Here is a 17,803-nt window from a genome sequence, read left to right on the forward strand (position 1 = left end):
AATGAGACACTACAGACAAAAACACACAGCATGTGTTGATTTTAAAATTTTGGGCTTTTCAGACTAGTGTGTAGAAAGCATCCAATATACACTTTTAACTGTACCTTTTATAGCGTTTTATCTATTTGCGTATGTAGGTTTCAATTACAGTACACATCTTTAAAGGCCGTTTACTCAAAATTAGTTTTTGCAGCACTTACACACACCAAACTTTACAGTTTTATTCCTATCTATATTCTGAAGGTTTTTACAGAGGGTTTTGTTTGATAATTTGCCTGATTTTATACAGCATTTTATTCCTAAAACATTTTCTTCCTTTTCTTTCTGTCTTTTAACAGTATTTTCTGATTTATGAAGTGATAAAAAGAGAAATCCAAAATCCCCTCAGTAAAAACCCTTGCCTTTAATATATCAAAAAACGAAACAAGAATTTTGAACCCGACTTTATCCAATGTTCAGATTTTTGTTCTAGAAATGTATGAAAATGAGTGCATATTTAACTAGACAACACCTAATTTAAATATATAAACATAAATACATTTGTATTAATGTACAATGTCATTTTTATGTAATGTATTAATGTCACTTAATGTAATCAATCAACTGTGGAAGTATGGGGACATCTCGTAGTTAGAAGTGTTTTACTCCGTCTTAAAGTAATGTGTTTTGTTACCGTTGTTTCCTCACATGAATGCCCAGTGACTGTGTTACGGAGAAGAGAGAGAATTAGATTATAGTAGTAGTAAAAAAAATGTAAGATTATTAATTAAACTGAAAAATAATGTGTGTTACCTTTTTTTTTTAAAGTGTGTAAAATTATAACGTAATGCATTACTTTACTTGTTACATCAAAAAAGTAATCTGATTACATAATGCATGTTACCTGTAATGCGTTACCCCAACACTGGTTATTATAGTTAACAAAAACTCAAAACAATAATAAAAAAATGACTTAAAATTACTTTATTTCATCTAGTTGCTAAGGCATCATTTCTAATTTAATTTAGTTTAACTTGATGCACTAAAATAACTCAAACTAAAACTGAAATAAAAATAAAAAAATGACAAAAACACAAAAAATTAGTAAAAATGAACTGAAAATGTTCAAAACATGAATAAAACTATAACAGCATCTCAACGCCACTGAAACAACACGGCCTCTGAACTACTGAAGTGTGTGTCCTCACCCCTTGAACTCGGTGTTGTCCTCGATGGGCGGCAGCGGGGACTTGTTGGGGTGTCCCGAGGCGGACATGGACTTGACGTGGCGCGGGCGAGTGGCGGCCCCGGCCGAGGACCCCCCGGGAGACACCGAGGAGGAGGCGCTCGCAGAGCCCGACATCTCCGTCAGACTGAGAGAGGAGACAAGAACACACAGGAACACACATGTGCAAATGTCAGTATCAAAAAAGCCTCTGAACTGTTTTGCGTATCTTCCCCCGAGTTCTTCGGGGGTAAAACAAATATTTCACAACAAGAGAAATGCACACTTGAATTAGAAGCAATTGTGCATGTTTGTTTAATGTATAATGAAACCAGAGACCCAGACAGACTCTGCTGACCTTTCCAGCATTTTCTGCACTGATTATGTGGGAAATGTGCAGGATTTTACATAATGAATTTGATCATGGTAAAGTAGTCAAGTCTCCTGTTTGCTTCACTCGTTTGTTATCATTACGGCTGGACTGACACATGACCCAAAGGCTTCTATCTCATTGGCCCTGGCGTGGAGAGGTGTGAGGAAGAGGCTGTGAGAGCGGTCACCTGCTGTCTTTGCCGTTCGGGATTGCCGAGTGCCGCTCTGTGCTGGATCTCTCACACACATATGTGTTTCTCCGGGTCATTCCCGCGGCGCTGCTCTGCTCACACAAACACACATTAATCACACACTGAGAGCGTGTGGCCTGTGTTAGTCATGTGTCAGGTGACGTGAGGCCTCACCCCTGACGCCGAGGTCTTCCTGCGCTCCTGGGCCACCAGAGGAGAGACGGCCACGTCCGCTTTAGAGCTGGAGGAGGCCAGCTTACGGGACGCGTCCCACTCCTCCTTCTTCTCCCCCTCCACGCTGTTGGCCTGAGAGCGCTTGGTGTAAGACACGGTCGGGGGGATGGATGGGGCAACTGCAAAAACATCACACGTTTACAGCCATGCAGCATTTCAGATGAACATACGTCGGCTCAGAATCAAATAGACAAATAGATTCTTTTCAAATATGGACATTTTTATGAAGTCAAGTCTAATTTTCTTCCACAATAATATATTAGTATCACAATAGTATCTTCATGCCTTATAGTTGCATAAAGCTAGGCGATAATATGTGACCCTGGATCACATAACCAGTCATAAGTCGCATGGGTTTATTTGTTTGTTTTCAAAACTCATTAGGATATTAAGTAAAGATCATGTTCCATGAAGATATTTTGTAAATTTCCTACCGTAAATATATAAAACGTGTTTTTGTGAGTGAATGCAGCACAATCATGAACATAAATGAGCAGCTTTAAAGGGGATTTTCTCAATGTTTAGATTTCTTTGCACCCTCAGATTCCAGAAATAGTTGCATCTCGTCCAAATATTGTCCTATCATAACAATCCATACATCAATGGAAAGCTTTCCGATTATGCAGTTTCAAAAAAGTGACCCTTGTGACTGGTTTTGTGGTCACATTATAGTTTACATTTTGCAACGATATAAGCGTATCGCCCTACGCTAGTGTACTGTGTGTATGTGGATAAAGTTGGACATTTATGCTGTATACTTATATATACATACATACAACTCCATATAAAGTGCAATAATACAGTTACATTTTGCAATTAAATAAATCAAGCAGCTGATTTGCTATACAGTGTTGAGGATAAAGCATTACCAGTAACACGAGTTATGTAATCAGATTACTTTTAAGTAACTAGTAAAGTAATGCCTTTTACATTTACAACAAAATATCTAAATTATTTTTTCAAATAAGTAACGAAAGTTACTTTGTTTTGCCATTTATTGACTGACTTTGCATTTCCTTTATCCTGAGGCTTATTCATTTCACTTTTGGTGTGAAAGGGCCTTTATATTAGCCAAAAATAGTTTTTTGTTTGTTTGTTATTAATAAACAGACAAGAGAGCCCAGCCCAGGTGAGGACAAGTAACACAAAAGCAGCTTTACGCATTACTTTCTATAAACACAATATTGTAACATTACTTTTAAAAGCAACTTTCCCCAACACTGATGCAGTATAATCCATTTACCAGAGTTTACTGTTTGCATTTGCATTACATTGGATTTAATACTGTATATATGCAACTTTATAAAGAGAACTGCGATAATACAGTTTACAACTGCTATATAAGCAATCAAGCAGTTTATTTAGTTTGTCTACCATTTACATGATGATACTGTATATGTGCGGCTAAAGTAGGATATACTATATATACAACTTTGAAAATATCACCGGGCGATAATATAACTTACATTTTGCGACAATATAAACACATTTTAACAAACAGATTTTTCACTTTTAAAATGCCCTTTATGTAAAGCTTTTACTGTTTTACATTTTTCCTGAAACTATGAACTATGAAAATCCATTCTAAATATACTAATTATTAAATGTTTAAACATTCTTTATGTAGACTCCACATCTAAATCGAGCTAACAACTGTTTCTGAGTTTATACATCAGCAAATGTATTTATATAGCGGTTTTATTTATATAGCGCCTTTCAAGAACTAATAATATTGAGAGTTACAGATATAAAACCAGGAGACGACAGCATGAACAGGCAGACGGGAGCCAGTGATGTGATGTCAGCTGATGCATGTTAAATGTGAGGGCGTGAGCAGCTGAGTTTTGATGAATGTGAGGTTATAATGTGGCAGTGTGAGCGTGTGTGTTGTACCGTGGTCGCTGAAGCGGCGCTGTTTCTGCGTGGCAGAGATGCTGCGCTGGACTTTGGAGTGAGCGGGCGACGGCGTGGAGCTGTTGTTCAGGTCACTGCTGGGTCGCGACCTTTGACACAGGTTTGTGCTGGACAGCGAATCGCTCCCTTCAAACTGCCACGAGACCACAGGATCACAGTTATTACACTTACATTATTAGGCTACACTTTATTTTAAGGTGTCATTGTTACAGTGTAATTATATATTTAAGCACTGAGTAATATTAAAGGTCCCGTATTATGCCCCTTTTCACAAGATGTAAAATAAGTCTCTGATGTCCCCAGAGTGTGTATGTGAAGTTTCAGCTCAAAATACCCAACAGATCATTTTTTACAGCATGTTTAAATAGTCATTTTTTGGGGCTCAGAAAAACGCGCTGTTTTAGTGTGTGCCCTTTAAATGCAAATGAGCTGCTGCTGGACGACCCAGGGGGCGGAGCTTCACGAGCTCGCGCTCAGTCTCTCAGGACAATCTCATCTCACGGAATGATGATAATATCAGAAACTCTCAGTAACGGTGTTCATTTCGAGTCGGACAATAATGCCTACAGAGTCAGAGTGCTGTATAGAGATGGAACAGGTATAGTTTAGTAGTTTAATTACGGTTATTATAACGTATTTGTCATCTGCTTGTATGTATCCATTATTTATTAATAGCCTACAAGTCTGCTGTCTGAATGATGATCAAACATATACTGATGAGTTTAAAGTTTATTGTACATCACACAAAAGATGAAGCGTCAGTTTTACTTCAGAAAATCACAGTAAGAGCTGAGTAAACACAGTAAGTTATAAGAAGTGCGCAAGTACATAAACGAATTTCGGTAGAGTTGAGGGAGCATTCCTGTGGGCGGAGCTTAGTCAAAAAACGGTTCTAGTGACGTCATTAAAGAAGGAAGTAGAGGGATGTAGTCCAAACGGGCCGTTCACTGCAGGCGACTTCTGTTTAATAAAATATCTCGCTTGGCATTGAACTTTGTGCTTTATAATTTTACAGATATTATTTATGCTCTAACAGCAACATTACACACTAACTAAAGTTTGAAACATGGGATCACGAAGAACGGGACCTTTAAGCAACTACATGTACTTACTATAGGGTTAGGGTAGGGTTAGGGTTTGTTTTTTGCATGTAATTATGCATAATTTACTGTGGTAAGTAACAAGGACACTGTTAAATAAAGTGTTACCCATTATTATTACATATGTAACTAAAACTAATTTAAAATATAAAGTATGTAACGACATCTCAGCGACGGTAAGATCTCATGCTCAGGGTGTGTGAAGTGACTCGCCTCGGGAGGTTTCCTGCCCAGCAGAAGATACGTGGCCATGACCTCATCATACTTCTGCCCCACTAATGCCTCCGTGATCTCGTCTTTGGGGAAACCCATGGTGATCATCAGCTCTGGAAGAGATGTGAGGAGGATTCACACAGATGTAGTGTACAGTATGACCCAGAGGTGTTTAGTTTTGATCATTCTGAAACTGATGCCTGAGTAGTAAAGAAGCAGAGAGACCAGGGACGGTCCAGACCTATGCGTTTGGTGTCGCTGAAGTCGGGCTCAGGTTCTGTATACGGCTTTAGCTCCTCTTCCTCGTGACCTACATTCATCCAGCGGTCCTTCATGATTTGCTGTGCGAGATTGGCAGACGTTAAAATACACATTTGCATAGGAATCACATGTTTTTAAATCTTAACACTGGTGTAATGATGCTGAGAGAACAGTAGACAGCCTTTAGATGCATACTTTGATAAAAAAAATTATTTTACAAAAAGGCAAAAATTAGAAAGAAAGGCGGGTAACTGTATGTTATGTATGATTAATGTTGTAAATATGTTGTAATTGTAAATGTACAGTCCTAATATTACTGTACAGTATATTATATATATGCTTCTAGCTCATTTGCAGCACTTTTTGTTTATACATTTGTTTATACTTTCCTCGGTTAGGCTTTTACTAAGAACCTATGAAATTAAGCCATAAGTAATGTAATAATTAATACACTTATTATGAAACGTTTTATTTTACAGTGCAGTTGTACTACAATAGCAATGTATTCATAATAAATGAATTAATTAATTAATAATGCAATTATTAATTGCATTTCCATTCTCACACAGAAGAGTTTCAGTTGATAACAACATACTTTGACTATGATCACAAGTAAGATATTGTTCAATGTTTTGCCATTTATGCTGTGGCAATGTTTCCATGTGGTATAAAAAATAGAACTGAATGTACAAATTGTTCAAAGTATTGTATCAAAGTAAGTAATTCTAGTATCTAGTATCCTAATTCTAGTATTTTAGTCATGAAAAGGCACATAATATCCTCAGTAGCAGATTTAGACAGGTGGAGCTGGGGAGGTGGAGGGTCTCAAGAAACTCTTTAAGACCGAACACCGGTCAGCTCACGCTATATCTAGAGTTTTCTAAACAAGATAAATGTGTGACAAGCCAGGTTTATTGCTTACAAGCATGAATGAGATTTGAGAGCTCCATCACAGGATTCATAAGACTCGGGATTTAACATACAAGTCTTACGGACAACTTTTATGAAACTTTATATTTGTCCTTTTCTGAGTTTACAGTTGCCCTGTTCACAGTCTGAGGTAAAGAGCAGCGAGAACATTCTGTAAAACATCTCCTTTTGTGTTCAACAAATCAGTTTTTTTCTTTCAGAAACTCAGATGGGTGTGTGAAGCGTCTCACCTCTAGACTTCCCCGTTTGCCTGGATTAAGCACTAAGAGTTTCTTCAGAAGATTTTCACAGTCTGTGGACATGTAGAAGGGAATACGATACTTCCCCCGCAACACTCTCTCTCGCAGCTCCTGTGTGGACCAACATGCAGAGTTAGGGCGATGAACAGTGTGTGCTTTCTAACAAGTGACCCTGAATGAAACAGGAAATGACCTTCAGATTCTGTCCGTCGAAGGGAAGTGACCCGCTGACCAGCGTGTAGAGGATCACCCCCAGACTCCAGACGTCCACCTCAGGCCCGTCGTACTTCTTGCCCTGGAAGAGCTCGGGAGCCGCGTACGGAGGACTGCCGCAGAACGTGTCCAGCTTACTCCCGATCGTGAACTCGTTGCTGAAGCCGAAGTCTGCGATCTTTATGTTCATGTCCGCGTCTAGCAGCAAGTTTTCAGCCTTACAGAGAGAGGTAGCAAAGCGGTCAGCATTGTTTACGAACATGTGACCCTGGATCGCAAAACCAGTCACGAGTCGCACGGGTATATCTGTGGCAATAGCCAACAATACATTGTATGGGCCAAAATTATAGATTTTTCTTTTATGCCAAAAATCATTTGGATATTAAGTAAAGATCATGTTATTTTCCTACCATGAATATATAAAACATGTATTTTTGTGAGTGAATGCAGCACAATCGCCAACATAAATGGACAACTTTAAAGGAGATTTTCTCAATGTTTCGATTTTTTTGCACCCTCAGATTCCAGATTTACAATAGTTGTATCTCGACCAAATATTGTCCTATCATAACATACATACATCATACATACAGATGATGTATAAAAATGGGTAAAAAATTGAGTTTTGTGTCCAGGGTCACATATTAGCAATCAATGAAACACAAATCATTAAAGGTGACCAGATGTACGCCACAGGCTTAAAGCTCTTTGAGTGAGTCTCACCTTGAGATCCCTGTGGACTATTCTCTTCTGGTGGCAATATTGCACTGCGGACACGATCTGTAGTCACACACACACACACACACACACACACACACACAACGTCACATTAGCATGGTAATTAATGCACCATTCCACAAACCAGGCCTTTTAATCAGCAAACTGAAGCTGAGAAGGACATGGCCTTTTCACACCTGTAGATCGTTTGCTTTGTTCCGAAACAGGAATTAAAATTGTTACAATGTTTGCAGTTTTCTTCCTGGTTTGGTTCACTTTCACATGGACATTATTTCTAAATGGACCAAAATACAAGTCCAAGTAAGCTGTCCTCTCATTGGTCAGAGTTCTCCTGTTTATTCAGCAGGATGGATAGACAACAGCGCTAATCGTGGCTTTCTTCGTAGTTGTTATCATTTTGAGCAAGAATTATGCCTTCGTCTACTCTGTATATTTGTGTTTTGGACAGTTGTTCTGAAATGTTTGTCCGACCAAATTTCAATTAGGCATTTCACTTCGTCTTTAATCGAGGTCAACCCACGATTCATTAAGCGAGACAAACACTGCGTTTCTTTGAACACAACGTACGTCATGACCCATCATACATTGTGATACAGCCTAGTTTGTTGGTCCGTTGGGTCGGACTGCTTTCTCATCACAAGCGAACCGCTCCTGAGTTCGTTTCCAAGAGGACCGAGACCGCCTCGATCTCAGATCGATTGTTTTGGTGCGGATCAGAGCGAGTTATGCCTGAACCAACCGAACTAATGAAGAAACTGCGTCAGATTCAGAAACTGAGGGTTCTTTCACACCTGAGCGTTTGTTTCTGAAATGGTGTGTTTTCTCCCTTGGTTCGGTTCGTTTAGGCATATGTGAACACGGCAATCGCACAAAAGCACAATCACTCCTACACCGCCTGAACGAGGTTGTCTCGGACCGATTGCAAACGAACTCTGGGCCGGTTTGCTTGAGGTGTGAAAGCAATCCGACCCAACGGACCAACAAACCAAATGGTATTATAATTCATAACGGAAACGTGCTATATAAATAGCAGTAGTGTCTGATTCTGTGAGTATATGATTTAACAGTGGGAAGGACGTCTGCATTAGTGTTTGCATGTGTCTCAACAGCTACAAATAAAGCCACAATAAGCTCGCGGAACGAACTTGTCAATCATCTTGATGGATGACGCAGAGGAAACGCCATAGACAGTATATAACAAATTCACAGCGTATGAATTGGATTCAACGGAGAAAAGTGAAGTCAATTAGAAGCTCTTCTTCCTGATGGTCGAGCGTGCTGCACAGACTCACACTGAGCTTGACGACGTAGATGTGACGTGAGCAGCCCGTCTGTCTTCTAGTAGCTGTGCCAAGAGAAATCTGAATCATTCCCTTCCGAATCTTGCAGAGACGGAGAGTGTGAGTAGGAGCTGTCCATGACCTGGAGCAGGAGAAACTCTTGCTAAGTATTCTGATTAATTATTTTGTCATTTTGCCTCCACGTCCCCCCGATTGCGCGTGAGCTTCTCCTCCTGTCCATACGGTAATCTCTCTACTGTGCGACAGAGAGTGGCGTGGTTATGACGCAATCGTTAGCCTATTTTTACAAAAACTGCTTCTACGGGGCCATAACGTAAGATACAAGGTAATGGAGCCTTTTATACATCGTCATGTTTCTTTAGAAATAAATAATGGACAAATGGAGTTTTTAAACGCCTCAGATGTAAAGTTATTCGCTGTCAAAGTGACGCCAAAATGAATGGGAGTCGATGGGATGCTAACAGCAGGTGAGGGTCTGCTAATCAATGGCGGCGCCCGGGGAAGCTTCAGTGTTTTCTGAAACATTGGCCCCCTGGGAAACGCTGACCAATAAGAGCACAGTTGTACTCACATGTGACTTGAATAAATACATTTTGGTATGCTTTGAAAGGTTGCCTTGTGAAAGCGAACCGAACCAAGAAGAAAATGCAATATTGTAACAAATTAAGTCCCTGTTTCAGAACAAAACAAACGATCTATAGGTGTGAAAACTCCCTAACACTCCCAATGATCCAGGTGTGAGAGAGAGAGAGAGAGAGAGAGAGAGAGAGAGAGAGAGAGAGAGAGTGAGAGAGAGATAGAGAGAGAGAGAGAGAGAGAGAGAGTGAGTGAGAGAGAGAGAGAGAGAGAGAGAGAGAGATAGAGGGAGAGAGAGAGAGAGAGAGAGATAGAGAGAGATAGAGAGAGAGAGAGAGAGAGAGAGAGAGAGAGAGAGAGAGAGAGAGAGAGAGAGAGTGTGTGAAAAGCAGTGACTGAAGCCCGGGGCTTTTGTTTGGCTTCATGAGCAGAGCCTGACTGAAAATGGCCAGTTAATGATTGGCCGACAGCAGGGGGTTTAATTACACTCACGCTGACGCTGAAATGTCTGCTCATTTACAGTTCTCATCACAGCAGCAGCTGATCCTGACGAGCGCTCCACTGAGCCAGCGCCACTAGAGGGCGTGCGTGTGTTCAGCACATTCATCAGCGCTCATTACAGCTAATCAACTTACCAACAGTGTGTATTTACTGATCAGGATATCAGTTTCTTTTTCAACCAAATAGCCATTGTTAATCAGAATCAAAATGCAATAAATACTGTTAAAATAAATGTACTTAATCTAATTAATTTTATGCAAACCAACATAACAATATATATTAATAAACAGCAATATTTACCCACATTTATTTGTACCTAAAATATCATGGATTATGCTCAATTAATCATTAAAAAACAGATTCACTGAAATTTAAAAGAATTCAAGACAAAAATCATCGGAAGTTAAAATCAGAGATGTGTTAAATAACACTTTTTATAAAAAAATTCTTGATAATCGTATATTGTTATCAAAAATATTGCATATATCTTAAATATTTCACTACAAGTAACATTTTTTTTAAGGTTATTAGTACTTTTTAATTTACTTAGTTTTGGTTGCTAGTAACTTTAACTAAAATCCCTGCAATTTTACTGGTAACAACTGATTCGACACTAGAACTTATTCATTATATATATATACATATATATCCAATACTAACCTGTACATGTAACTAATTATATTTTATTTCTTTATTATATTTTTACGTAAATCAAAAATGTAAATGTATTTTACCATTTTAAGGTAGTATGCCAACCCTACTTACAAACCCTTGTCAGTGTAGGAAAATAAAATGTAAAATAAAAGTTTGTACGTACAAATATCTATGAATATCTGAACTAGACATAATTACGAAATTCTGTTATTTGAACAAACATACCTTGTAATTTTCATATTTTACAGTGTTTTCTCATGATAAGACAGAGACGTGTGTCTCACCTGCCGAAACTTTGCTCTGGCCTCCTTCTCCTTCATCCTCCCATGAGCAACTAAGTAGTCAAACACTTCACCTGACATAAACAGAGACATTCAGAGATGAGTGTGTGTGTGTGTGACACGAGTCATATTAAACATGTATCCCGCCTGTCCATCAAACTCACCTCCGCTCGCATACTCCATTATTAAATAAAGCGTCTTCTCCGTTTCAATGACTTCGAATAACTTAACTGAAAGAGAGGCAGATATTAACATTTTAGACTCAAACATTTCAAAATCAACTGGATATTAGATGTTTAGATGTTACATGTACATATTTTGTCTGAACATTTAGAAACATTACAACAATTAACAGCATTTCTGATTCGTTTTAAATGACCTTCATATAATCTCAACTCGATCGCAGGACCTTGGCATTAGCGTGTCGCTACGCTAATGACTATCTACATCACTTCCTGTCCAACTTATTCAATTGGGAAATGTTGTTAATGTTTTTTTTAAGTCATATTTTTCATAATGTATCACATCTGAAGAATCTTAAATACCAGGGGAAAAGAAATCATAAATTAAATTGAATCTGTGGTCTTTATTGAATGTGATTTTGGAAATTACGCGTCTGTCTGTTAAGTTGTCGCCGCAGGCTTCATGCAAAACAAACACACATCGCCACCTTTGTGTGAGCCAATCAAAAACATTCAAAATTAAATAAAAAATGAATGAAAAAATGACAGAAAAGGGCAGTCTGGTCTAATGTGAACTGGAAAAGTAAGAGTGATCAGCTCTTGTAAAACTGTTAGCTGGTCAAACTAGACCCAGTCTTAACAACGCAGATGATAAGTGTGTGTCACTGGCCCCAGATCAGTGCTTGAACTCTCTCGGGAGCTCCTCTCTGACATGGAGAAACCACACGCCAGGGACACGCTTGTTATGGAGACACACACACGACGTCACACACACGTTTCTTTCCACTTCATAGTGATGTGAAGAGCAGACACCAATAACGTCTGACTAATGTGTGTGTGTGTGTGTGTTAGGAAAGTGGCAGGGACAGGTGTGTAATCACAGCTTTTAGTTTGATGAATCTACAATCCAGCTCAGTCTCGGCCAATCAGAAGCCGGCGCTGGCACGCATGCGGGCCGGCGGCAGAAACAGCCAGTCACGCGGATCGATGGCGGAGTGAAAACACACACACACACACTGCTGATGTTCAGAGCGGCCAGAAGAGCTGAGCTGGTCAGACATCGCAGAGATAATCGTGCTCGAGTCTGAACGACTCTCCTGTGACCGCCTTCCATTAGGAGGAGGAATAATCCAGTTATCAGGGAAAGAGCGGGAAAGTGCCGTGTCATGGAGAAGACACTGAGCTGTGGATTACAGACATCACTTCCAGTCAGACGGGCTTCCGGCCGCGGCCCGCGGGCTCGATCAGGTGTTATCAAGGGGCCTCACACCAGTGTTGATATTGTTAAAGGGAAAATAGCATAAATCCAAGAGTTTAATCCAAGTGTGTATTGAGCTTGAGCTTGAGCTTGGGGTTACCGTATCTGATCGGCTCTATGTACATGATCAAGGTTTATCTGGGAGTAAAAGACTATAAATGTGTTCATCACATAAAGTGTATCTTCAAAAGATTGGGATTGTACGGATTCATTTCACCATCTCTTTATGAATGTTTTGAAGCGTCCGAGTTTTGGGTGAATAGAGTTTCAATGGAGGGACAGAAATCTCTCAGATTCATTACAGAAATCTTCATTTGTGTTTCACAGATGAGCTGAAAGTCGTGTGGTTTGGGAATGGCATGAGGGCGAGAACTGACCCTTTAACTAAAACTATTCAAAATTATTCATTTTTTAAACAATAAAATTAAAAAATCACTAAAAATCAATCTTAAGTTAAAATGAAAAATTAAAATATACAAATAAAAGCTAATCCAAAATATTAATAAATACCATAATAGTAACGCTGCTTTGGGTTGACATCAATACATTTTTACAACATAAACGATTCACTTTAATGTGATTCATTCTTTTTTATATGATTCTTTAAATACTTCTAATGTAACAGGCAGAAAAAAACAAACATTTTAAGTATTTTGCATTCGAATTATGTGCAAATATGTTAGCCAATCATAACTGGGGTCACCATTTCAAAAGACTTCATTGTAAGGGACAAATGATGACTGACATTATCACCTGATTTTGAAGCAAGAAACATAAGAGAATATGCAGAAGTGTGGTGATCTTTACCTGAGAATGACGTCTTACCTATATTAGGATGATTTAAGACCTTCATAATCCTCACTTCACGGAAGAGCTGTGGGAACAGACGGAGACAGAGACATCAGATAAGAGGACACAGTCCTGGGCAAATATCAGAAGTCAGTCTCAGCTAGCGACAAAAACTTACTATAGTACAATACCATTTTTTGCAGTAAATAATCCCTGAACCTCAGCATTAGTAACTCAAGAGTATCTCCTGTTTCTGGCTCATTCTGAGAATCTTCACGAATCTAATCTAGCGGGGCGGGGGTTGATTTCTTTATTTCGAAGTAAAAAATAATAATATGTTTTTATGAAATATAGTGGAGTAAAAAGTGGCTTTGGAATGAAGTGAAGTAAAAATTTCCCAGATACTTCAGTACAGTACCATAGTAAAATACTTCCTTACTGTCCACCACTGCACAAATGGCAAGAGCTTTCAGTTTTCAAAACTTTTTTCGTTTTTAAAATCAGATTTAAGGCTTTTTAACACATGCACAAATAAAATGCAAATACTGTATAAGCAAGGGATGGCAATACTAAACCATAAAATGACTATAAAAACAACTTTATAAACAGATTTATAAAATGATAAACCTCACATTTCAACTTTTAAACCATTTTTTAAGAAAAGGCCCATTTGTAAAAATTATTAATGATTGCATTTTTACATTTTTGACAACTTAACAGACAGACGCGTAATTTCCAAAATCACATTCAATAAAGACCACAGATTCAATTTAATTTATGATTTCTTTTCCCCTGGTATTTAAGATTCTTCAGATGTGATACATTATGAAAAATATTACTTAAAAAAGTTGATGTGTAACAATCATCACGATTACCTTTTTCCGTCCCAAAATTCAAGACCTCTTAAAACGATAACAAGGAATTTTCGGTAACACTTTATTTTACATTTTACATATGTTACATAAATTATGCATAATTACATGCAACTAACCCTCAACCAAACCCTAATCCTACCCTAACCCTAGAGTAAGTACATATTACTCAGTGCTTAAATATATAATTACACTGTAACAATGACACCTTAAAATAAAGTGTAACCGAATGTTCTTACACCATTTAAGATATTTAAGGCCCTTAAATTTGATAAAACTATATTGTATACATTTTAAGACTCTTTAAGCCCTAAAAATAACAAGCTATAAAGTTGAATAAGAAGCAAAGTAGCATCTAAAGCCCCAGGATGCTCCGCTGAGCACTTCAGGAGGAGCTCGAGTCGGCGGGGTTCATGGCACTAACTCAGAAATATGTTCAACAGTTTTTTGGAAGCACTTAGTAGCAAGCAAATCAAATATTCATGAGCACATCTTCTTTATGGAAATATCGGTTTGCATATTCACCCAGCTGTGAACATACACAACACGAACTGGTGGGCAGTCTCTCTCTCTTCCAGTGTAAGTGGGTGTCTCTCGACCAAAACTACTGGACGGATCCTAAACACTACTCCCGGTTTCTTCCCCGTGTGTCTCTCTATCCTTCTCTTCTCGCACTAAAAGCTGGCGTACACACACACACACACACTCTTGAAGACAGTGGCAACACCAGGAGTGTGTTTTCTGTGAATGAAGGAGCACGTGACCTGCAGACATGTGACCGAGATGTGATGCGACGGATTAATCTCCGGACGGATTCACCAAAATATAACCAAAAAGATGATTTATATGATACGAAGGCAAATGAATATCTGATTCAGAAACACCAAACCAACATTTGAGATGCTGCGATGCCATTGGTCAGCTGGTTAGTCCAGTCAGCCAATCAGATTATCGGTTGAGCTTTTTGTTGTGCATCGAGGAATTTATTTAGTAAATGTGTGTCCATCATAGTTTATGCGCATGTCCTCTATTTTTTCTGCAATATCCCAAAATGTGCATAAGAACAGGAGTATGTTCTGGAATCATCCGTCATGGACATCAGTCCGGACAGAGCCAGGGATACACCGACTGACGGATCGATTCCTCTCGCCACAGGAGTGTGTTTGCTCTGTGTTTTTTGGGATCACACACAGATCTATGTGGGAATGTCACTCTAGAAAACACCTGTGTTTCAGCCACACAAACACTCTAGAGTTACACCAACACAACATTAACATCTAATGTTTAACATTAAGACTCATATGACCCAGCAACAAATGTTATCTTAAATATAAATTTGGTCACACTTTAGATTCGGCTCCAATTCTCACTATTAACTAAGACTTTTCCCTCAATAAACTCCTAATCACTGCTTATTAATAGTAATAGTCAGTAAGGCAGTTGTTAAGTTTAGGTATTGGGTGGATTAAGGGATGTAGAATATGATCATGCAGAATAAGGCATTAATATGTGCTTTATAAGTACTAATAAACAGCCAATATCCCAGTAATATGCATGATAATAAGCTAGTAGTTAATAGTGTGAATTGGTCCCTAAATTAAAGTGTTACCGTACATTTATTTAAAAGTCAACCTCTATAATAATTAAAAAGTTTTGACGAGATTTTATAACTAATGTATTTGTCATTTTCTATTTGTACTATTTGCATTCTGTTTGTAATCCAAAAATCCCATGTTTATTTTGTTTTGTTTTTAATGAGAACTATTATAAATATAGACTATTATCTAATATAAAAGTCCAGTAAATTATCTTATTTTCTCCATTTTTACAGTAATTGTAATGTTGAGTGCATTCATCAAGCTGAACTATCAACCCTTCTTCATCATGTTATTGATACATTTATTTAAAAATTATAGATAACATATTTGTACAAATAATTACAAATCAACATTTGGTCCTGAATTAATTATACCGTTTTAGCATTGCAATTATGTTACTTGAAACAGTTTTCATTTATCTGTCTTTCTTTCTTTGTTTGCTATAAAATAACAAATCATATAAATAAGGATTTTAAACTGTTTCCAGTCATTTCTAAATTTTACAGTTAAAAACTTTAAAATTATGTAAAATGTAAAAAATCTCATATAATTTGTAGATTATGATAATGAGCATTTTTTAAAGTTAAGCACTTCCTTTGACAATTTGTTGAAAAATAATAATAATAATAATTTTGGCCTTTTGCAAACCCTAATAAAGTGCCTCTGCTAATTTGCATAATTAGAATAGTATGCAAATAGTAAACAAATACCTCACAGTCTTTCACAATAGTTTTAGTTGATTATAGCATTTGATAAAGTGCACATAATCTAGTGAGATTTACACAATTTTGATGACCCATATATCATGAGGTTTGTGAGCGATCTCTTCTCATGTGACCTCTGACCTCTATCTGTCTCGATGAGCGTGTCCTTCCTGTCCTTTGAAAAGGCAAAAAGGGAAATCGAGGAGGAAAGAAAGAGAAAGTGTGTTTCTTCTTGGCAGTCGGCTCTGGTAAACAATCAGCAGAGCTTCTATTTTTACAGAGACATTTCTAAAAACAGACACAGCAACATTCCTCTCTGACACTGACAAGCGTGTCACTTCCTGTAGTGTGTGTGTGTGTGTGTGTGTGTGCTTCCCAATCCCCTGATTTACACACACGTCATCACAGCAGTTCCCTGTCACTCACCGAGGTTGAACACACACTCGCTCATGACGAATGATGTTGTAAAGTGGCTTCTCTTGATTTTAACACACACCTCCCAAATCCTTAGGGAATTTCATTAAGACTCACTTGGAATTCCTAAATGTGCTCTTACTGAACAGTGGAGGACGGGGAATGTTTAGGAAACGTACTTGTACTTTTTTTTTTTTGACAAATAGGTGAATAAACGCTGATTGTGTTGATCATGTTGGGGGAGGGGAGGGGAGGGGAAGGGAGGGGGGGGCAACTGTATTTACAGACAAGCTATGACTGTGTGTGTGTGTGTGTGTGTGTGGTCATTAATCATGAGGCAAGCGAGATCAGTGTAGGTTTCACTGTCCATCTGTTCAAGCGACGCTAATGTTGCATGTCAATCAAAACAGGGAGGAGGGGCCTCATTAACATATTCAAATGAGATTATAATTGAACACGTCTAAAACACATCTTTCTATTACAACCAAATCACTGAACAAAGTCTCGACGCATGATCCCGACGCCCTTGCAGGAAGGCGGATCCGACTGATCAATGCGAGCTCTTCATCAGAGGATGCTGGTCGAGGAAAGGTCACTGAACGGAAGTCATTTGGCCATGCGTGACCATCTGATCCCGGATCGTTCCCGTCTCGTTAAAGACCACATCTCTGAAATCCTTAGGGAACTCGTTTAAGACTCGCTTATGACCCTCGAACGCTCCTACTGAACAATGGGAGATGAGGGGAATTCTTAGGAGACGTATTAGTACGTTTTTTTTTCTTGCAAGGTATTATTTTCGCAAATCCATTTTTGGATCAACATTTTTGACTCCAAGTTGTTGGGAGTTTTTCCTAGTTGATCGTGATTTACTGGATAAGGATTCAGGAGAAAGATTTTTTAAAAATATCTATTTTTACTCAATTCTACCTTTTTTTTATTTTCATGACTTTTCCAAGCATCTCATACGAATCGCATCACATGATCTACGACTTTTCCTCATGTATCCAGGATTTCTCCCAGAATTCCGGGTCTTCTTCTTCTTCTACAGTTGTTGAGTCTCTTAT

The 17,803-nt window shown here is 38.3% G+C and overlaps 1 protein-coding gene across 2 annotated transcripts in view; it reads right to left on the reverse strand.

Annotated features, from left to right (window-relative positions):
• Positions 1–17,803, reverse strand: part of mark1 (MAP/microtubule affinity-regulating kinase 1) — a 56,225-nt gene that overhangs the window by 12,179 nt on the left and 26,243 nt on the right. For both annotated transcript variants that reach the window (XM_084116632.1, XM_084116631.1), the window contains exons 4-15: positions 13,188–13,236; positions 11,087–11,152; positions 10,926–10,996; positions 7,595–7,651; positions 6,852–7,088; positions 6,650–6,769; positions 5,470–5,569; positions 5,229–5,341; positions 3,895–4,048; positions 1,942–2,120; positions 1,765–1,859; positions 1,188–1,352 (exon numbers count right to left, since the gene is read on the reverse strand). In XM_084116632.1, the coding sequence (XP_083972758.1) occupies positions 1,188–1,352; positions 1,765–1,859; positions 1,942–2,120; positions 3,895–4,048; positions 5,229–5,341; positions 5,470–5,569; positions 6,650–6,769; positions 6,852–7,088; positions 7,595–7,651; positions 10,926–10,996; positions 11,087–11,152; positions 13,188–13,236 (1,406 nt within the window). The remainder of the gene's footprint in view (positions 1–1,187; positions 1,353–1,764; positions 1,860–1,941; positions 2,121–3,894; positions 4,049–5,228; positions 5,342–5,469; positions 5,570–6,649; positions 6,770–6,851; positions 7,089–7,594; positions 7,652–10,925; positions 10,997–11,086; positions 11,153–13,187; positions 13,237–17,803) is intronic.

Source organism: Abramis brama, assembly GCF_963993115.1.
Source record: "Abramis brama genome assembly, chromosome: 6".
Taxonomy (NCBI): domain Eukaryota; kingdom Metazoa; phylum Chordata; class Actinopteri; order Cypriniformes; family Leuciscidae; genus Abramis; species Abramis brama.